The 23,161-nt window shown below is 29.7% G+C and overlaps 2 protein-coding genes across 3 annotated transcripts; both read left to right on the top strand.

Moving 5' to 3' along the window:
• The first annotated feature begins 1,661 nt into the window (after positions 1–1,661).
• LOC124834856 (ArgH (DUF639)) lies at positions 1,662–6,182 on the top strand. Its single transcript, XM_047309662.2, has 10 exons — positions 1,662–1,785; positions 2,220–2,445; positions 2,975–3,076; positions 3,385–3,554; positions 3,675–3,808; positions 3,910–4,087; positions 4,223–4,778; positions 5,058–5,170; positions 5,315–5,567; positions 5,741–6,182. The coding sequence occupies exons 1-10, from the start codon at positions 1,724–1,726 to the stop codon at positions 5,972–5,974; spliced, it is 2,028 nt and encodes a 675-aa protein (XP_047165618.1). The 5' UTR covers positions 1,662–1,723; the 3' UTR covers positions 5,975–6,182.
• A 5,485-nt stretch (positions 6,183–11,667) lies between these two features.
• LOC124834859 (protein SRC1-like) lies at positions 11,668–12,483 on the top strand. 2 transcript variants are annotated; one of them, XM_047309665.2, is made up of 2 exons: positions 11,668–12,107; positions 12,269–12,483. In XM_047309665.2, the coding sequence occupies exon 1, from the start codon at positions 11,732–11,734 to the stop codon at positions 12,059–12,061; it is 330 nt and encodes a 109-aa protein (XP_047165621.1). In that variant the 5' UTR covers positions 11,668–11,731; the 3' UTR covers positions 12,062–12,107; positions 12,269–12,483. The 2 variants fall into 2 exon arrangements, with proteins under 2 accessions (XP_047165621.1, XP_047165622.1); XM_047309666.2 differs by having other exon boundaries at positions 12,266–12,483.
• Positions 12,484–23,161: the final 10,678 nt, after the last annotated feature.

The raw sequence follows: 23,161 nt of genomic DNA, 5'->3' as shown, positions 1-23,161 counted from the left end.
GGTATTGTCGCTACACTTTGACGATGTTTCATGTAAATGTAAAAGAAAAATATGAAAATGCTAGTTTTGTTTATGAAATTTTAAAAGACAAATTAAGATATTGGACACCTTCAAATATGACAATTTGTAATTTAATATTGATCCTAAGAACATACGTTAAATGATGTCAAACTTAGAATAGTCTGGGACAACATTAAATTATAAACCATTATGAGTGAAATCGATATCAATTTAGACAAAATGTTTAAAAAATATCTAAAAATATTAATTTTTTTATTTTCGAAGAGATATGGTGAATTTAATTTTAAAATTTTAAGATTTAGATTTTATGACCATTTTATTATTTTTGACCTGCCAATCGGTCTTAATAGACTACTTTTACAAGAAAAATGTTTTTTCTATATCACTTGTCCTGATTGACGAGTTACATTAAAAAATTAATATTTGTAAAGAAAGACAAAGAAGGGCTAAAACCAATATAAAGTATGCATAAAAATTTATTGGAAGTCAAAATAGTAATATTCTCTTACAACTCTAATTATATAAAGATTAATAAAATTTGTATTCTAGAATGAATACACATTAATTTATACTCAGACTATTATAATACTTACAGATGATTAAAATTGTAAACTAGAAATGGTTAAAAATGACATTTTTATATTTAAAATAATTAATATATTTATATGTGTCAAATATAAGTTATGAAAACTGTTGATTTCTTTGGAAAACATTATATCAGTTTAAAACCGTCATAAAACATATTTTTATTTTATTTGTTACATTTTGATAATTCAAAACAGTTACTTATATCAGTTAAAACATATGTTTTTAATGCATGTGTATTTATCTTTTTATAATAAAAAATAGTAAAATTAGAATTATAAAAATAAACATAAATAATTTTTAGAATTTAATTGTATATAAATTTTATTTATTTTGTAATGATTTTTATTTATTTATTTTCATAAAATGGTTATATAAAAAATAATTAAATGAAAAAATGGTTAAATTTGAAAAATGCGAAAAAAATCATTAGGTATAGATATATATTATATTTCGTTATCATTTAACAATCATGGAAGTTATGAAATAATGTCAATTATTGTTTAAATATATATTTTTTTAATTATTTCGTTAACCTTTTCATTCGTTAAACCAACCATTTTATCTGATAAACTAAATCGTCCAAATGAATCTCCATCGGTAGTTCCCGACATGTCTTAATGTGTTGCTTTACTACATTTTTTGCGAAAAAATAAAATAAACTTGTTCCTATATAAAATTTGTCATGTTTAAACAAAATCATAGCATAAACAAATTTCATGCATGTTCTTGAAGAAAATATTTCAATAATCTACACCTTAACACATAACTGACCACCCTATTATAAGTTGCATCATTCATGTTTTGTTGTGAAACCAATTTTAATTTTGTTTTTCCATCTAGATATATGAATTCATGAAAAGCTTTCTCTATCTCTATTATTATCTTTGATTCTGTTCGGTAGCACCGTTACACATGAGAACGAAGATGGATAATGACGCACCGCAAGAACCAAGTGTTGCATGGTCAATGCAATGTGGCAACTAATGACCCTGTCCACGTCTCATCCTCTTTTCTATTACTATCAGATGAAATCTTTCAATTTTTTTGTGTCTCTTTGCATTCATTTTATTTTACTCACTCAGACACGTTAGAGGGAAAAACCGTGTCGTAGGTTATGGCGATGAAACTCAAGTATGTGTCTTCCATTGCCGAGGATCTCATCCGTAGATGTGCACAGTAATCTCTCTCTACTCTTACATCCTCTCACAAACCATTTGCTAATCATAGTAATAATCTTATACGAGGTTGTTAGAATCATGTGTTCTCTTACTTTCTCCATGTTGGGTAGTTGTGGAGCCAATTAATTCCATGTTCTAATTTTGTGGTTATCATGAAATGTCATCAACATTGGTTACTACCATTTTGATCATACTACTTATAAACCTGTCCATATTTTCACAGAGTACAGATAGATCTGTAACAGTGTAAATTATTGATTTCACAACGATGATCATTGTGTTATGAAATGAATCATGTTGGATGTTTTGTACTGAGTGCAGTCACACAGACAAGTTCTGTCAACCATTGCTGTGTATCAATGCCATGGTTATCAAGAAAAGATCATCATGAAACGCTAACTACTAAATTAACTTTGCCTTTTTGGTACTCAGGAAATTGGATACTTCGGTAGAGAGTTTGGTGGAAGATTTTGAAGGAGGATGGAAGCCTGAAATGGGAGACTACTGCAAAAACTTGATTGAATTTTGCAGTGGGAAGGCTGTGAATGAAATGTGCCACAACATAAAGGAAAACCTATATGATGGCTCATTTAGCAGGTTGACATATGACATGATGCTTGCCTGGGAGAGACCTAGTTACTTCGATGAAGAGCTTACGGTGTGCAGATTTATTTCTCTCTGATAAACTTTAATTTTTTGGAAAAAACTAACATCATAATACAAACAAATAATGGTTCTTTTTACTGTGTTTTGTTATAATGTACATGCAGAATTAACAAGCTATTAAAATGGAAAAAAAATTAGACGTTTGATAAATATGTTTGGGACCCATATCATCCTGCAGTGGTTGACTGCGGTGGTTTCATGCTTCAGTTTTTTTATGAATTCATGCTTCAGTTTTTTTATGAACTGGGTATCAGTTCCAGAATCTATTGCTACTTACCAAATTCTCTTGGTATAAGGCATGTATAAGGCATGTGAGATTACATGTACTTACTCAAATGGGCTCTCTTCAAGATTTCATGTCTTCAAATTATAGGTCATTGAACATTGGCCTAGGATCTGGTCCTGTTTGATCTGAACTTCAGTGTTATCACCTTTAATATGAAACAAATTTTCATCTAAAGGGATTTTGTTATTGTTTCTACTCATGTTATTCAATCCGATGAAGCTTTTGAGGTTTGCAGGAGCCTACAGCCAAGGAGAAAGAAGAAAAGAAGATAACTAAGAAAACCACTGAAGAACAGGATGATATCCCTCTCTTCTATTCAGACATCATGCCCCTCCTTGTAAGAGAATCCTTTCTCCATGTACTTATTATAATGAAGAATAGAGATGATGGTTTATAAGCTCCAACCCCACCCCTCCTTTGTTTCAAGAATCAGTTTGAATTCAAGGCTTACGCAGTCTGAATGCATGAAACTGAAATTTGTCTATGAATAATGTACATGAAAAAGGATGTATAATGTTTCTTGCATTTGAACCAAGCCAGTTTGATGGAAGTAAACAAAATATTTATGGTTTTAGGTGTTTAGATAGTTTCACCCTTTGTTAGTTCTGTTTTAGTATCATAATTCATAAACCATGTTGTTGCCAGGTTAATGATGAACCCAATGTTGGAGAAGATGCATTTGTGTGGTTAGGATCATTAGTACCATTAGTTGCAGATGTAGCAAGTGGAAGGTTCACTTTTGAAACTCTAACAGCATCGACAGGCTACAGGCTGCATTTTCCAGCATACGACAAGTTCTTGAAAGAAATGGACAAGTAATGCACTCATCTGATGAATTGTTGATGCCTATATTAGATTATTTGATAGATGAACATATAAGAAAGTTAATTAAGCTTCTTAGTATCATTTACTTTTTGTAATTCATGATTCATTAGGTGCATACGGCATTTGAAGAAACAGGCAAAACCAAATGGGGTGGAACTGGCTGAGGATGAATATATATTACATGTAGATGGAACAGTGGTGAGTCAGAGAGTAGTTCGCCACATTGGAACAACAAGTTGGCCTGGTCAGCAGCTTGGTCTATCGAATCATCAATTCAACAATGTTTTAGAATTTGTCAAAAACATTCGTAAAAAATGTAAATGTTGCTTTGGTTTTAATTGCCAGGTAGGCTTACCCTGACCAATTACTGTCTTTACTTTGAGGCTTCTGGAGTAATCAAATATGAAGATGCTCTCAAGATAGAACTCTTCAAGAATGTTCAGCAGAGTGTTAATTCTGGTGCCACAGGTCCCTGGGGTGCTCAAATTTATGACAAAGCCATAGTCTATGAATCAGCTGATTTGTAAGAACACTACCCATAACGTTGTTCTGCTTAAGTTTGTTAGTACCACCTTAATGTAATATGATTATTATATACATATATATAATCTTAACTTATGTCATTAACGTGAATAGTTTCTTCTTTTCAAATTTATAGATCAGAGACAGTTGTACTGGAGTTTCCAGAGCTTACAAGTTCTACAAGACGTGATCATTGGCTTGCTCTAGTAAGGGAAATAATGCTTCTCCACAGCTTTTTATCGAAGTACCAGATAAAAAACCCAGTACAGACGTGGGAGATGCATGCAAGGACAATGTTGGGAATCATAAGGCTGCATGCAGCAAGAGAAATGCTAAGAATATCACCTCCTGTCCCAACAAAATTCTTAATATTTTCCCTATATAATGAGATACCAAAAGGAGATTTTGTGCTGGAAGAGCTCGCAGATAGCCTCAAGAAAAACAACTATAGCCAATCTAGTAGTGCAAGTTCTATCCTAAGCAGTATGAACATTTCTAAGACAATAGTTTCTGATGTAATAACAGATGAGGCAACTCATGCAGATGAAAGTGTTTACGAAGTTGACGGAGAACCCTCATTGGAGACTGCTATCCAACAAGCTAGGGAGGAAGAAAGGGAAATTCTCATTGCTAAAGCTACCACCGAAGAATTAAAGGAGGAAGGAGTTATTGACAGTGTTTTGGTTATAACGGTAAGGGTGAAGTTTAGCCTAAACAAAGCTCATAAGTATCATCAATTTGCTGAAGTCTGTGACATTATATGATGTCTTTCCATAAATTTCTTTATGCTATGAGAAATGTGAAGTTCATTGTCAACATTGTAATGTTGTAGGCTATGGTATGGTAAAAGATTGCTTTATTTTTTGTAATCAACTCTTCATTTGAGAATGAGATATCAGGATGGTCCTGGAATGGAAAGAAAGCTTCACAAGTTTGTTGTTTAGACTTAACTTGCTGATTTCATTGTAAAGGAACTATTGAAGCCACTCAAAATTGTGGTCCCTTGGTGTCGACAAATCTTCTCATGGGAAAGGCCATTGTTAACTCTTGCTGTTCTTGCTGCATCCCTTGTTATCACCTATATGTAAGTTTGTTTTTTCTAAACTTATTTATTTTCGTTATATGTATACCAATCAAATTGTGTTAGATTAGATGCATAAATGGTTTTCATTACCGTAAGTGGGTATTGCTAGAATGAAAAACTGTAACATCGACTGCATAATGGCAGGGAATGGGTTGGCAAGGCATTTGCAGTTCTATTGATTTGGGCAATAAGAAAGATGCTTGAGGCAAGACGAAACAAGATTTATGAGAAACGCACGGAGATAGTAGTCAGAAGATCTAATATGTCTTCTGATCAGTCTACAATGGAGAGCATTGTCTCAGCCCAGCAAGGATTGTACACTGTTCATGAGATGATGCAGATAGCAAACATAGCAATGCTAAAGATATGGTCGATACTAATTTCAAAGGCTGATAAGGTACTTTCTCCTTACACTTCACAATATATTAAGACCAATACATAATTCAAACATGTTTGCCTCATTTTTGTATCATAATTCATAGTGGATTTTGCTCCTTCCATCCTATAATGTGATGTTAAAATTTAAGGTTGTTTTTGTTTACTACATAAATATCCTTGTTCCTTTTGCAGCAAGCAAATTTAGTGATGGTGGCTATGGGTGTGTTGGCGATGTTATTGGCAGTGATTCCATTCAAATTCTTCCTTATGGGTCTGATTATCCAAAGCTTCACCATGACATTAGGAAAATCCTCCTCTGAAACAGGGAATAGAAGGTTGAGGGAATGGTGGGATTCAATACCAATCGTTCCTATTCGAGTAGTAGACGATGTTCCTGACACTGGTCACGACAACCTTGCTTATTAGATTCTCTAGTATATGAGTTTACATTGTGTAGCCTTTGTTCTGCAACTGCAACACCCTTTTTACGAGGGAACTGCTTAGTGTACATAGCAATACAAAAACACTCAAAAAGCAAAATAAATGTGTTTGAATGTCCACACGACATGTTTATCATGTAATATTTAAATAATATAAACTACAATCAATTACTAAATACCTTTTTTTCTTCCAATTATCTCTTCCATTATCAATATTCTAAGTTTCTCAATAGGTAAATAATTTATTTTGAATATATATATGTTAGCGCCACCACCATGTTCTCTACACATCTAATTAATATTCTATTAAATGGATTGAATTTAAGTCTCCTTACTATTATCAAAGCCTGTGGTAACTGAAAGTATAGACATATGGACAATATATCTCCATAATAATAACTCAAATGTAAGACAAAAGAAAAATTGAATCTTAACAAAGAATGAATTACGTATCTAAATAAAAAATCTGATAGATTAAACTAAATGTTTTCTTTGTCATTTTTTATGGATTATAATATTTTAACTAATAATATTGTATTTTCTTTTAATCTAAAGAGAGTTAAACGAAAATAAAATTAAAAAAAGAAATAAAAAAATAATGTCTATAATTTATTTATGAACCTTTGATCTTTTACCTATTTAAAATTTATCATTATTATTAAAATTTGAGAATTTATATATTAATTCTTCAATATCAAACCAAACAGGTGAGTAAATATTTCAGATTATTTTAGATCGAATTTTAATTTAAATAATAAAAATTCAATGTGAAATCAAGCATATTTTAATTTTAATCAAAACATTTTTGTGTAGAGCTTAATCTTATTCGCAATTCTCGGGTTTGTTTATTTTATTTAAACTTGTTTTAACTTATAAAATTAAACTCTCCAAAAAATTTCTACAAATTAAAACTAGCACATAATTTGTAATTAAGAAAAATAAAAGCTAACTCGTGAATAAACTGATTTCTTTAATTTTTCTCTTTTAAAAGTATTTATAAAAAATTATCTTAATAAACTCATAATCAAATTTGTCTTGTCATCAATTCTTTAACGCGAAGCTGAATACTTAGGCATAAGTCTCAAATATGGAGAATTTAATCTCAAAATAGGTTTATCCCATATGAAGACATTTTTGTGTGGTGTTTAACCTTTTTCATCGTATCGTATGCTTCTTGATCCTTTATAGACAATATATTTAGAATGTCTTCTTATCTTTATAGTTCAATGCGTTGGTTCAATGTCAGCGTTGATATAAGGTTTTTGAGATGATTATGATTTTCAAATATGCATATAAAACAACTCATACTATTCATATAATGTGTAACTCTTCACAAAATGTTTTAATTATTCTATTTTCAATTATGATTGGTCAGATGTGCAGAGTTCTCTATTGTAACTTCACTAATAATTTTTTATTGTTAAACAAATGAAAAGTGAAAAAGAAACTAGAGAAACTTTTTAGAAAAATACTGTAGAAAAAAAAAGGGTTTTATGTGCTTACAAACATCTCATGTAAAAAAGAAAAAAAGAAATATTTCATTTGTTCAACTATAATATATAATATTAGCAATAATTCGGTAATTGATTTGTAGAAAATAACATACAAATTTGGAAAATAACTACCTATTTGCATATATTTGAAATCGAAAGGATTTATGTTATTACAGTTAAGCTTAAAAAAAGTCAAAATAAGAATAGAAAATTTTCATATATTTGTGTAATATTATTTTGTGAGAATAATATTTATACATAAAAAAGAAATCACGCAAAATTCAATTAACAAAATAATTCATTGAAATGTACTACATAAAAAAATAGTCTTTAAAATATCAATAGATACTATCAAATTTTATTGCACTCTAGAAAAAAAAATTATATAAGACTTTCTTATTAAATTTCGTAAGATTTTTTAATCTTAATCAAATACCACATAACTTTTTTTATTAAAAAAATCCTCTAAAATGTTTTGGAATTCCAATTCAATACATTTCCGAAACTTTAAAAAGAAAAAAAAGATCAAGTGAAGCTATAAAATAGACCAAACACACTTAAAAGTTTAATCTAGTCAAACTTATTTGCAGGGATATGATGCTACAAAATCCACAAGAAAGAACTTTCCACGTATGTGATGTAAATGAACTATAAATGAAGCAATAAGCAAATCAATTTTAAGAGAGAATTTGTCAGCTATATTCAAATCAGGGATTAAGGTTATAATCTGCTTTGAAGATTTACTTCACCAATTTCGTAAGAAGAAAATCACTTCTTTTTTCTTATATGGGACAAAACTGCACTTAAAAAACAACGAAATCTGGTTAGGGATGTGGAAAATGAAAGATTAATTTTATCTAATAACTTTTTGAAATGATTTTCTTCAATTTTACTTTACTATTTTAAAAGTTATCAATTCAGTTCTATTTTTTAAGAACGAATAAATATATTACTTTTGAATTCATTAAATTGACAATAGCAATAGTATAACAATATGTAATATGAACAATAAAAAATATATCCTTAGTTAAAATTAATTTATTCAGAGAAATACACACAGAGAATAAATATCATACGTCACTATGATGAAAAATATATTAATTAAAATTAGTTCAGACTAAAATGATTTAAAATAATGGAATAAAATAAAATAGAGAGTAGGTATTAAAACCTTTTCTTTTTTCTTTTTTTTTTCTAATTTGCAACAACAAAATTAGGTGACGGTCAAGATGGTGCTTTTTCCTTTATGCTTTCCTGTGATAAAAAGGAAAAAGGTTTTCCGTTTGGCGTAGCAGTTAGGTGTAAATCTGTGTACAGAAAACGTCAGTGGTCATGGTTATCCGTTATGTTTGACTGAATAGGTTTGTCAAAGTCACGATACCAATTTAGTGCCATTTGCTTTTAAATTGGGTAAGTTGCTTTAATATGAATGCATTTCCTTTTTAATATTAATTCTTTCATATTAACTATTCTTTATTAATCCATTTTTTAACAGTTAATAAACATTTACAATATTTATTATTTATTATGTACGACTAACATTATGAAAAAACATTAACAGCTTATTTTTCATTATAAATGTTAAAGTAATTTACTTTGCAAAATATAACCAATGCGTTTATTTTTAAACAAGTATCGAGTTTTTTTAATTACTTATTTAACATTTTAATTGTATAAAATTTACATTTTAATTCTTATGGTTTAAAGTTATTTATTTTAGTTTTTGTATACATATTTTTATTTATTTTAATTTCTAATTATTTTAGTTCCTCAGTACCGTTTGACACTTGTAGGAATTATAAAAAAATTATATAAAACTAGAAGCGAAGTTTACTAAAAATACATTTATTAAAAAATCATTAGAAAAATCAAATGACTAATTTAAGTAATACTCTTTAGTAAAAATACATTTATTAAAATACTCTTTTCCCTTTAACATTACTTTTACAATTTAAAATTTAGTTTAATTTATTCGGAAGCATTATTTAATAAAATACATTATGGAATATAGATATTGAAAAAGCATAAATTAATAAGAAATTAATATTTTTTTTCAAATTGTAAAAACCAACCTCTTTATCATTTGGAGTATCCATTGTCCTAGTTTAAATAATTATTCAGGGAGTTAATTAGTTATACTTGAAAAATAATATAAACCCATTCAAACTATTTTAATGAGGATAGATCTAGCTTAATATTTAAATATATTTTCGTAAAATAAAATATCTGAAACCGTCTTGACAGTTGGGTACAATTTACTTTTATCATGTAAAAAGTATTATTATTATTTATTTCTCAAAAACTGAACAAAACTCTCAGTGACTGTTCCCGTTGAACTTGTCGGCAGAATTATAACCATCCACGCGTCATCTTCAAAACGAATCAGACAAACAAAAATAGCTATCAACTATCATAAAAATATTTGTTAAAGTATTTAGGTTTATAAAGGTGTTAACGTTTTAATTAAACCGATTATTAAAAAAATATTGTATTTTAAATTTAAGTCGGTAAGGAAAAGAAGTTGGGTAGTGGGAATAACGATCTTTCCTACTTTCTCTTCTTCTGATACGGAAAGTGGGTCCATCTTATCCTCTTTCGGATCTTTCATTTATGGCCCGTAATGGTCGGTGGGTCACCTTCTTCCTTATTCCACGCTACCCTAATTAATCCATCATGCTTTAAACTATTTTTAAAATACTACTATCACTTCTCTTTCTTTATTAATGTATTCTTTTGAAGGTAGAACCATACACTTGTTTTTACTCTTTTATCCTCCGTAGTTTAGTTTAGATCAAGTTATAATTTTGGTTTCTCACGTCCCTTAATTTTTTTTAACGATTTAGTAATTAAAAAGAAATTGAAATTCGTTGATATTAATTTTTGTGTTATATGTGAATATAAACAATTCAAAATATTATTTAATAAGTAAAAAAAATTTAATATGAATTTTTAAAATTAAGTTTGAGAACCGAATATAAATATTTAATTTCATTTAGAAACTAAAAATATATTTATTTTGGTCCAATTGTGAACTTAAATTATTTATTTATTAAATTTAATTAGTATCGATACATTTAATTAATTGAAATAGAAAGAAAAGTGTGTGTATAATTCATAATTAGACTAAAGCTACAATGTTCTAAATTATTGAGAAAAAATAAGTGAAAAAAATCACACATAATTACTAAAGTTGCATTGTATTCTTTAGTTTATTTTTTGTTTTTAAAGAAGAGGACAAAAAGAACAAAGGGAATCATATTATGTATTTGGACTAAATTAAGCCCTCATACATCCTTTTTTTCTCTCTTGGGTTAGGTTAATTAGTATCTATCATAGAGTTTCAACTTTTTCCTAGCTTTTGTTTTTTGACATGGAAAAAAGAGAAAGGTAGAAATGGTTCTCAAAGTAGAATCTAGAATACAAGGTTAATTACTTTACAAAATATATATTGAATGTACCCAACCAAAATTTTGAACAGACATTGTCATGATTTGCATAATACATTGCCACATCCCAACTTTAAGATTTTTCTCCTTTGTCTTTGCAATTGGTAAGCATAGGATGTTTCTCTCAACAGGTGCCGTGGTGCACCAGAAGAGCTACAGTTAGGTTACAGATGCACAAATTTTAACGACACAATTGTCTCAACCCTAACCACTCGACACCTGTTTGATTCTAGGCCTAAAGCTTTTTCCTAGGTCCTTGTCTGGTTACTTCTTAAATAAAATATAATTGGTTTTCTATTTATAAAGTAATGGTTGGGTTTGAAATAAGGTTAAATATATAGTAGCACGATCACACTTAATATATTAGCGGTTGAAGTTTGGGTAATTAATGTATTAATTATTAAAATCTTATAAATAGTTAATCTAAATTGTTAGCTACATTAATTAATCAGCATGTAAGCTAAGTTAAATCAAACCATGATAACACTCTTTTCACCAACTAAAACACCACATTCGATTTGATCTTAGGAATTACACAGCTGTCACAAGTATATAAAAAGGAAGATCGAGTGAGGTATCAGATTGTACACATATTTTTCTTTTGATCTGTAAACAAAAGATTTTAAAAATGATTACACGCAACGAACACGGTGATGGTCATTCGAGTAATTTCAGCCGGATGGATAGCATATTTACTTTTCCTAAGTGCCATCTTCATTTTCTTCCTATAAATAGCGTTCATCTCTTGGGGTAAGAACATACCAAAACCAAAAGAAGAAGAAGGTACGTGAAAGAGAAAGAACAATGTCAGGAATCATTCACAAGATCGGAGAGACCCTTCATGTGGGAGGGCACAAGAAAGAGGAGGAGCACAAAGGGGAGCACCATGGTGAACACAGTGAGTACAAAGGAGAGCACCATGGTGAACACAAGGACGATCACCATGGTGAATACAAAGGGGAGCACAAGCCCGAGCACCATGGAGAAGAGCACAAAGAAGGGTTCGTAGAGAAGATCAAGGACAAGCTCCACGGTGAAGGTGCTGAGGGCGAGAAGAAGAAGAAAAAGGAGAAGAAGAAGAAACACGAAGATGGCCATGGCCATGACAGCAGCAGCAGCAGTGACAGTGATTAGATATCACTGCTGCATCACCTATATATATTATATATGTTAAGCTAAGGTAAACTCTTCTTTCTGTTATCTTGTGTATGTTCTATCGATATTCTGCATGATTTTCTTCATTGGTGTTTGGAACACGATGACGAATTAGGAAATTTCTGATGTTGTTTTCTTCTATTACTTTGATCTGATTTTTCTTTTTGTCCTTGTCTGATGCAGCAGGTGTATGTGACCATAGCAGTGAGGGCTGTGACTTCTTTTCTTGCTTTCTTGTGATCTGCATTTATGAGTGGAAAAAAAAAGTGAGAGAAAACTGTGGTGTGTGGTTGGAGATTGAAGTTTTATGAATCTGTGGTTTGGTTGGTGTGTAATTAACCCCACTGCTTTGGTTGTATATTATCATATGAAATAAAAATTTCAATTATCAGTTTTAGTAAGTTATTCTGATTACACTGTCTGTTTCGTCACACCTTTTTAAGAAAAGTAAAAACATTGTAATCCACCACAATAAATCAGATCTTAAAACAAAAAGGAATCGTGTATGGTAATATTTTTCTCATTGGATAGGACCTTATAGAAATATTATAAGTTTTAATTTTCATTGGCCCAGATTATTCAACACAACTCCTTTTCTTTTATAGTCAAATTATTAAGGTTCTTAAATATATTATTTTTTATTTTTAGTTAATTTTTTATTATTATTTATTTATATTTTAGATTTAACTTATATTTTTTATTATAAACAGAGTATTATAGGTTATATTTAATATAAAAAAGATTAATCTTATATATAATTTTTATTATAATTAACATAAAATTTAAGATAAAAAATAATAATAACTAATTAAAAAGAAAACAAAGATAATCATAAACTTATTAATATATTTATAAAAATATATATATAATTTTTTCATATGTATGCATTTTTCTATAATTAAATTATATAATTTCATGAAAGAAAGCAATTACTCTTTTAAATAAGTATTCTATTCCTTTTCACTACCAATTCAATGCTTTAATTTTTTTTTTTAAATAGACACCATGAATTTTAAATATGCCTCCTGTTGAACATAGACCTACAAATATTTTAATTTTACCTTAATTGTTTCTTTAAATTTATCACATTTTCAAAGATAGTTCGTATATTAAATAGGGGTGAAATTAAACATTATAACCAAGAACTCAGGTGTTTATTTATTTTAATTTCAACTATTTTTATTTTTTATGAAAAATTTATCTAAACATTAAAATTTAATAAACTAAGAATTAAAAATGATATATATATATATATATATATATATATATATATATATATATATATATATATATATATATATATATATATATATATATATATATAAGAACTCCGTTATCTCTCCCTTTTATATTTTTCTAAATACATGTTCACATTGTATTTTAAATACGAAAATGAGTTGTAACGAAAATAATGAACTATTAATATTTAAGATGAATTAGAATTTTTTTCAGTGAGCACTCTAATTGTACGTAATTTGACAAATTACCTAAGAAAAAGACATTTTCTTTAAAGATCAAAAGAAATGCTCAAATATAAAGATAAATCATATGAAAGTTAATGTTTATGCAATTGATATTCCTTAAAAGAAAATCGAATGGGTAAATTTTACGAAAGTTTAATACTCTCCACCCTAAGAAGGAAAGTGTACATCAATTGTAATTTAAAAATAATAATTAACTTATTTAATCTTACTTTTTCTGAACTTTTGTAATTTACGGAACACAACTAACCAAATAAAACATAAATGTTTGTGATCCAACACTGATTAACAGTGAAGGTAATTTCTTAGAAAATATTTATTAAATGAAAAAGAATAAAATACTTAAAAATTTAATAGAATTATTTGTATACCTTAACCGTATATCAACACTATAAATAGCTATTTTAATTAATATCAATTAAGGAATTAATAGTTGACGATCAGATCTAATTTAAAAATAAAAATAGTTAGAGTAAAATGGCTTATGTCTTTATTATAAAGTAATTTATTTATTGATAAATATAAAATTAAAGATAAATATCATTTTTATCTGATTTATTTTTTTTAATTGTAAAGTAGTAATAATATAATAAAATAGTAATAAAAAGTAAAAGAAGAAAAGGTAAGGGATGTTACATCTATCATTTTTTTCCTCTCTCGTGAGCTTCTGATCTCTTCCTTTTCTTTTACTTTGCAACTCCAATTTTCATCATTTTTTGAAAATGATCACACCACTCTTAAATATATAATATTTTCAACCGATCACATTTTAAAACAAAAATAAATTTCTATTTATTTTATAGAGTTGTTCTTTCCTAGTTTTCATATTATTTTAATCATCAATCTTAGAAACAATTGAGAGAAGTCATTCTCTTAATCTAATTTATCATATACTAAAATTGTATCTTTGTTTGAACACTTTGCACTAGGTTTCTAGTTGGGTTAAATATGTTTTTAGTCCCTAAATTACTACTGACCGTTTCTGGTTTTCGTCCCTCTTTCAAAGTAAGGTACAATTTAGTCCTCATTCTTTTTGAAACGTTCGTTCTAGTCCTCGGAACTTTAGTTTTAGCCCTCATTTTGTTGCTAAGGACCAAATTTTTAAACAGTGTTAGTTTTCGAGGACTAAAACAAACGTTTTCGAAAAGAATGAGGATCAAATTGTACCTTACTTTATTGAGTTATTTTCTTCGTTGTGTTGATTGGAGTATTTGTAATGTATTTATTATAAAAAAATGGGAATTGGTAAAATAGATGATTTATGTTTGCCATGTTTCAAATTGGTTCATTGGTGTAATGAGATATTTTTGAAAAAGAACGAGCCTATATAGCATAAGAAAACTTTAAAATAACTTAGACATACCTAGTGAATCAATTATAAACACACTAAAACTCTTATATATTTGTTATAGCGCTAAGCGATACCATAGAATCGCTAGGCACCAAGTGGAGAGCTCAAATTAGTGAGCTCCATATTTCCACGATGTTGAGAGGTACCCAAAGACCGTTAGACGCTCCAAAGTCAGTGGTTTTAGTAATCTAGAATGTTGGGAGCCACTTTGGGACCATTGAACGCTCACAAGTTAGTGAGCTCCAGGGATTCTGGTGTTGGGCGCCAAGTTTCTAGTGCTAAGGGCAAGGATTTGGGCACCAACATGATTTTATTACTGAGCTACCTCGATAAAATCATGATTCAAGCTTTGTTAATAGTTGGATCAAACTTAAATTTTGACAACTAGTATAAAACACATGATTTTGCACTTTAGTCGTTGAGATCTTTGATTTGAGGTCTATGGTTAGATAAATGATTTTCGCAATTTTGATATTATTAATGAAAATATTGTAATTGAATATATACTAATGCAATAGAAAATAAATGATGAATTATTAACATGTAATTCGAAATCAACAGTAAGTGAAGTGAGAGCAGTTTGAATCTCAGTGGGAGAAGGAACGACTCAAAAAAGGGTTTTATGGTAATCTGCACAATCTTAAGAGTTGTTTCTTGCTTTCTTCATAATTTCTTTCTTCCTTAAAAAGTTCCTCAGCTCTAAATCGTAAGATTGCATACAACTCATTCTGCCATTTCAAAAAGCAAATTATTGGTATAATAATTGTGCATGGACGAAGGGAAGAGGTTGGAGCGGTGCACAAAGCTGAAATCTAGGGTTTGGGGCTTTGAGGAAGGGATGACAGAGCCAAGAGTTTGCGAGGAAGAAGGAGAATGAGGAAGAACGGGTTGCGACAATTGCAGATGCAGGTTCGCGAGTCTGTGGTTAGGGACTCTGTTTTTTTATGAGATGTTGGTGTTGCGACACTTTTTCCGATGAAAGAAGGAGAGAGGAGGTTTGATGGAGGGAGGGAGAAAATAACTTTCTTCCTGGGCATCGTTGGTGTTGAGGATAAAAAGAAGTGGAGGTGGCGATGATTTTGGAGAGAGAGAGAGTTTCTAAGTTTACAGCATGACACACCGTTAGCCAGCTCAGTCTAATTTTAACGGCGTTGGTTTTGGAGGACGAAAAATTATAGTTTCCTTAAGGACAATGATCAAAGTGTACCAAAGTTTAAAAGAGGGACTAAAACTAAAATCGCTTGATAGTTGAGGGACTAAAAACATATTTGACCCAAATTAAAATAATGTTAAAAGATAGAAAAATATTCTAAGAATGTTTCATCAATGCCTTATGTTTGACATCTCCGTACAAGACGTATAGTTGCTGTTGTAAGAAGAAACATACCATCTGACTTCGTACCTAAAGGCTACACACCTACGCATAAGTCAATGCTATGAGTAACAGATCTTTTTCGAAGAAGTCTATATAAAGATGAGTGCATTAAAAGAAGAAAACAAAAATTGAACATCAAGATTTATTACTTGCATCGTCTAGACCTCTTCTTTGAAAAAGAAAAGTCTCTTTATAAGTTTTCAGATATTTTTTGTATTGAATTTATATCTTTTCGAAGAGAGTAATCATATATGCTTGTATTTTAAAAACATTTTGTTGGTTTTGATATTCAGAAGTGAATTCAAACATTTGTTAGTTTAACTAAGTGGAGTTAATTGGTCTAGTTAGTTGGACTAGTGTATAACCAAGAGTGGTGAAACTCATATAACTAGTTGAGTTAGTTTGTAAAACCAGGAGTGGTCAAACTCACTTATAATCTTTGAAAGATTAGTGGAACCCCTTTAGGTTGCTTAATGGAGAACTGAAGGTAGTTCAGTTTGGAGTGAACGAGTATAAAAATAAGTGTTCCTTGTGTTTTTGTTTTAAAAGCTTTCTAAATATTCTTGAAAACGTTCAAGTGTTCAACACTTTTTGCATATATTCTAATAGAAACATCTAACACTTATTTATAAAAATTATTTAAACTCTATTCAAATCTCCATTTCTAGAGTTTACTTGTGTTTCAAAATATGATTACAATTGACAAATCTAAAAAAAAAAATCAAAATCTATTAAGAGAGTAAGAGTGAAACCTGATAGTTGAAGGAGAAATGAAAAAAAAGAAAAAACAATATTGCATTCTTGCAGAGTTATCTATGCATTGAACCGCCTTTTTATCTTGTTCATCATTTTCATAAAGAAACTCACCAGTATTGATCCACATAATCTAAACTTCTTTAGAACAATTTTATGCCTAATCATTGACTGATAATATTCTATTAATGTCTTTTTTTTCTCATTTTCCTTTGAACTTTTATGTTCAACTCCTGTTAATATATTTTGATTTTTCTTTGGATTTGTCAATTGTAATCATCCCTTCTCCCATGACATTTTGAATCCTCTTAGAACTCACTTCTCCTGATATTCTCTTCTTGGGTGGTTATTGTTTGACCTTTGAATAGCCAACTTCACATAAGGCAATTACAATGAATTCAAACTTTGATTTATTTTTTCTCCTTGTGTTATTACCCTTTTTTTTTTTTGCATTTTTCATGGCTTGAATTGAAGTCAAAGATCTTAAAATGGGCAATATATTTGCTGTTAACTCATTAATGGTTTGTAGTGTTTCCTTGTTGGTCAAAATTTGTCATTTTCTTTTACCTTTCACAACTTCCAATGTCACCATATTTTGACTAGGTTTTTATTGTACTTTACTCTCTTAATATGATTAAAAACTATTATGATCACCATACATCCCTAAATAAAAACGGGCGGAACTTACAACATCCAAATCTTTTAATTTAAAATTACATTTATAAAACACCAACCTAATTTTTTTTATCTACAACGTGATTTTCTCTTTGGTCTCTTATGTTTATTTTATGAGTGTTGCTCCCTCTACCTCCACCAAATCTTCCCTCCACCATCCCATACCTAATTTGTCCTTCTAATTTTGCCTTCAACAGATGTTAACATCTGTTTTACCTTCAACGGATATTGATATCCGTTAACAGATATGATCACATCCGTAACCTAAAAATTAAAAAAAAAAACATAACGGATATGACACATTCGCTAATGGATGTGGCACATCCGTTTAACTAATAATAATATAAAAGTATAATAATAATTAATTAAATAATAATATATAAATTAAATTAATAATAATTATTTTACTAAATAAAATAAAACTAATTTATTTATAATTATGTAATAAATTTTTTTAAAAATTAAATAATATTTATATATTAATTTAAAATATAATAAATTAGTAAAAAAAACTTTCGGATGTCTCACATTCATTTATTTAATAACAAATTTTTTATAATAATTAATTAAATAATATATAAATTAAATTAATAATAATTATTTTACTAAATAAAATAAAACTAATTTATATATAATTATATAATAAATTTTTAAAAATACTAATTTATATATAATTATATAATAAATTTTTAAAAAAATTAAGTAATATTTATATATTAATTTAAAATATAATAAATTAATAAAAAAAACTTATGGATGTGACACATCCGTCCACATCCGTTTACTTAATAACAAAGTTTTTTATAATAATTAATTAAATAATAACATATAAATTAAATTAATAATAATTATTTTATTAAATAAAATAAAACTAGATTATATATAATTATATAATAAACTTTTAAAAATTAAATAATATTTATATATTTATTTAAAATATAATAAATTAATAAAAAAAAACTCAAACGGATGTGACACATCCGTGAAGAATTTTTTCTTCATCGGATGTTGACATCCGTTGAAAAAAATAAGTGAGAGTATAAGATATTTTAAATATAAAGGATAGTTTTGGAATTTAAAAAAAATGTGGTGGTGCAGGGAACAATGTGGGGTGGTGTAGGGAGTAACCTTGTTATTTTATTAATCTTTTTTCAATAAATCATCTAAAGAAATTATTTAAAACTTAATAATTTAAATTATAAATAATTGAATTATAGTACAACAATTCACCTACCGTGCGAAATACTAAATTTTACCAATAACACTCTTTATCTAGAAAAAAAGCAGATAACAACAAAATAAAAGATAGTAATTAATGAAAATTAAGAAATTGAACACCAAAAGGCTTGTGGACACAATAAATCATCCAAATAGGTTCAAAATAAACACATGCACGGATAATTGTAACTATTAGATAAATTGAATACAATTTCATAACTTCTTTCTTTGAAATTCAACTACAAATCTTGATCAGCGCATGTGCCGCAAAGTATATATTTTTTGGAAAATGTAGTCTATCTTTTCAGCTCCGAAGACAACATCATAGTGCTGTTGATTTAATTTCGTAGATTACACTAACTAATCCTTAAATATATGCCACAAAATCATATAGAAAGTTATTCTTTCAACTTTATGCAGACTCAGTTCATATTTTCATCACAAATTTTATACTATTGGTGATATTTTCTCCCTATGTCTATTCGAAAAAAATATGGAGTTAAATGTAATCTACTAATAAAACCTAAATTACCATAAATAACAAAAATTATAATATTAGTTTTACTAACCTGAATTAACTGTTGTGCTTCTCAGCTTTAGAAGTTATTGAATTTGAGCATGTAAGTAACATAAAGTTGGTTATACACTCGATTGAGCAATCCATAGTATTTTGTGTCTGCATTTCCTAAAAATGAGCAAAGAACCAAAACAACCATAAAATCCAACTGCAAACCCAATGTACATTCCAAGATAGAGTGATTCTTCATCAAATAATTTATTATTAGAGAGATCAAGAGATTCCAAATTTTTCATTTCTTTTATTGTCTTAGGTATTGTTTTAGTTAAATGATTATAAGATAAATTCAATGTTTGAACTCTAATCAACCTAAATAATTTTGAAGGAATCTCTCCAAATATCTTGTTAACTGTAAGGTCAATAATAGTTCACCTGTTCAAGTCAAGCTTACGGTTCATAAACTTGACCTTTTTAATAGAAATCAATGTTGTCATCTTTACGAGAGTGAAATGTTGCAAAATTTCCTGGTATCATTTGTGTTGTGTTATACGTCATCTGAGGGATTATCCAAAAAAAACTTATTGTGGATAAGATCCAAATGAATCAATTTAGAGAGAAGGAATAATTGAGGTGGAATATGTAAGACCTGGTTTTTAATGCCATTAAATACTCGTTGTATGGAAAACTTGTTTGAGTTAAATAAACCTATCACATTGTTTAGTCAAAAGTTTAGTATGATGGAAAAAAGGGTCTCGTGATTATAATTTAATTGATGTGAAAATTAATTAATTTTAAGAGAAATGTGAAATGAGTAAAATAAAGGTAAGTTAAATATATATGAAATGAGTATTATATCGGTGAAAGTAAGTTGGCTTAATGGTATCTGAGTGTGTTGCCTGTGCATGTGGTTGATTGGACGTAGTTTGATCCCTGACTGAAACAAAATTGTGGTTTTATTTTATCTGCTGTATTATTTTTTTGGCACAGTTTTGGTCTTCTTTTGGGCTAGGCTACGAAGCCCGTTAACCAAGAGAGAGGAGGATATCCTATTAATAAGATAACATGTAGTTAAGATGACATTCCCCAATGATGAACAGGAATATGGGCACCAAGCAAAAAAGTACGAGCACTTTCAATTAAGTGTCTATTTTTTCGTTCTACTATACCATTTTGCTGCGGTGTATGAGGACAAGTAGACTGATTTAAGATACCATGGGAACCCAAGATGGCAAAAAAGGAGGATGAAAAATACTCTTTGGCATTATCACTTCTTAATATTTTGATTGACCAAATTGATTCTTGACTTTCATTCAAAAAGAATGTAAAAAAAGCTAATAATTCAGAACGATTTTTCATAAGATAAACCCAAATACATCTTGAATATTCATCAATAAAGGTAACAAAATATCTAAAACCAAAAGAGGATATACGACTAGGTCCCCATATATCAGAATGAATGATGGAAAAACTAGAATTACATATTGATTGAGACCTTTTAGGAAAGGAAGATCTAACATGTTTTCCTAATTGACATAACTCACATTCTAAGGTTTGGAGATCACTAAGTTCAGGACACATCTTTTTTAATTTGGACAAATTAGGATGGCCAAATCGATCATGTAGCACTTTAGGATTAGGAGCAGCAACACAGGACACCCTTAGACGAGATCCAAAATGGTATAATCCGCCAACTTCATATCCTTCTCCAATCTGTCTCCCCGAACCACGCTCCTATATAACAAAAGATTTATGATCAAAGGTTATTGAACAATTTAACATTTTGTCAACTGGCTTAAGGAAATTAAATTAAAAGGACAATTAGGGACAAAAAAGACAGAGTTGAGATTGAGGGAGGGAGACAAAGAAACATGACCGACTCCTTTGGAGAAAGTTTTAGATCCGTTTGCAAGGGTTATGAAATGAGGTTTTTCTCGAAAGGAAATAGATGAAAACAAAGAGGTATTACCAGAAATGTGATCAGAAGCACCTAAGTCAATTACCCATGAATTTTGACCTTCCATAGATTGAGAAACGCAAGCTGTTGATGTACTGGGAGATTTATATGGTTGTGCCAAGCTATTAGACTTTAACCTTAAATACTCTTGATATTCATCCTCAGAAAACATAGAAGTGGAAGTTTCAGTCTTCAAAGTGGAAGTTTCAGTCTTCAAAATATTGGCGGTTTTGGAAGGGAAACCATGTAAGGAGTAGCAATTCTCTTGAGTGTGACCCATCCTTTTATAGTATGTGCATTGAGGACGTCCTCGACCTCCTCCTCTAGTGCCACATCCTCCTCTTCCTCGTGTGGCAACCATGACAGATGGTTACACTAGTTCACGCGCTTCTTGAGTTTGAGGTACCGGGACACGCAGAAGGTGAGTGGTCAATGTTTCCATGGAGGGGACCTCATGACTAATTAGAAGTTGATCTCTGAGATGATCAAAATCAAGATGTAAGGCACGAAGGATCAACACCATGTAAAATTTGTCTATTTTCTTTTTGATATCCTCTAATGGGTCCGCTTCCAAAAACATCCTGAGTTCTTCGACAACAGAATCGACTTCAGCCATGAAGGACACCATATCATGGTCTGCCATTTTAAGAGATGCAAGCTTGTTCGTAGTTTCATAGAGACGTTGAATATCGTTGGCATAAATGCTTTGGGCTTTCTTCCAAAAGGAGTGACAAGTTTTGAAAGCCCTCAAAGATACAAGAAGTTTGGGTTCCACTGATTGCCATAACAAGGCACACAACTGAAAATCTGCTTGTTTCCACTGATCAGCTTTTTCAGTAGGCACATGGCTTCCATCTCGCTCAAGGTGGTCATAATGCCCTTGGCCAAGGAACCACATTTCAACGGCAGCAGACCATGATAGATAATTTTTTTCATTTAGCTTCTCGGAGGTAATTGATGGACTTTCGGAGAAGGAAAGAGTACTGTCAGACGCCATTTCTAAAGAAGACGAATAGTACCAGCGAGGAACAAGAAAACCCTAAGGGTTTAGACGAACGAAACTGTGATAGCAATGGATGACGGTGGCCAGCGGCAGACGTTGGCCGGACGGTGACCGACGGCGGGCAGTGGCAGATGGTGGTGGGTGGCGACAGACTGTGACGCTGGACAGATATTACGAGACAGAAACCAGAGCGGGATGGACCCGCTCTGATACCAACTTGAGAATTAAACTGTAAAATAATTTTAGAGGGCTTGATTGATCCCTCTCATGATCTTCTATTTATAAGAATAAATTGATACAAAAGTATATAATAAATAGGGTAACCCTAGACAAATATAATCATGATAAATAAGGTAATCCTAGACACAATATCATTATGATAAATAGGGTAACCCTTAACACAATATAATCATGATAAATAGGGTAACTCTTGACACACTATAATGATGATAAAATAGGATAAATATCCTAACAAAAATAATGTTTGTTTACGTAATTATTTTTTATCAAATATATTCTATGATTTGATACTGTTTAGATGAGTGAAAAATATTATTGTGGTTAAAAGTTACTGTTAGACTAAGTATAAATATTCAGGGTATATTGCTTAGTGTATTCAATAAAGTTTAGTTATTAATAAACCATTACTAGTGTTGCGGCTTGCTGGTTGCTAGGTAAGTAGCGTATGAAAATGTGTAGAATGAGTTAATATTGGTTGTTGATTCATCAAGTGCACGATAATTTACTTAGAA

This window comes from Vigna umbellata, chromosome 5 (assembly GCF_029865625.1).
Source record: "Vigna umbellata cultivar VRB3 chromosome 5, Vumbellata_1.0, whole genome shotgun sequence".
Classification (NCBI taxonomy): Eukaryota; Viridiplantae; Streptophyta; class Magnoliopsida; order Fabales; family Fabaceae; genus Vigna; species Vigna umbellata.
This window is presented reverse-complemented; position numbering and strand designations above follow the sequence as displayed.

What these genes read in the sequence shown, in the direction of transcription:
- LOC124834859 (XM_047309665.2), top strand. Translation starts at nt 11,732, where the DNA reads ATGTCAGGAATCATTCACAAGATCGGAGAGACCCTTCATGTGGGAGGG.
- LOC124834856 (XM_047309662.2), top strand. Translation starts at nt 1,724, where the DNA reads ATGGCGATGAAACTCAAGTATGTGTCTTCCATTGCCGAGGATCTCATC. An exon ending in TCCCTTGTTATCACCTATAT is followed by an intron (nt 5,171 to 5,314) that starts GTAAGTTTGTTT and finishes GCATAATGGCAG; the next exon opens with GGAATGGGTTGGCAAGGCAT. An exon ending in TAATTTCAAAGGCTGATAAG is followed by an intron (nt 5,568 to 5,740) that starts GTACTTTCTCCT and finishes TTCCTTTTGCAG; the next exon opens with CAAGCAAATTTAGTGATGGT.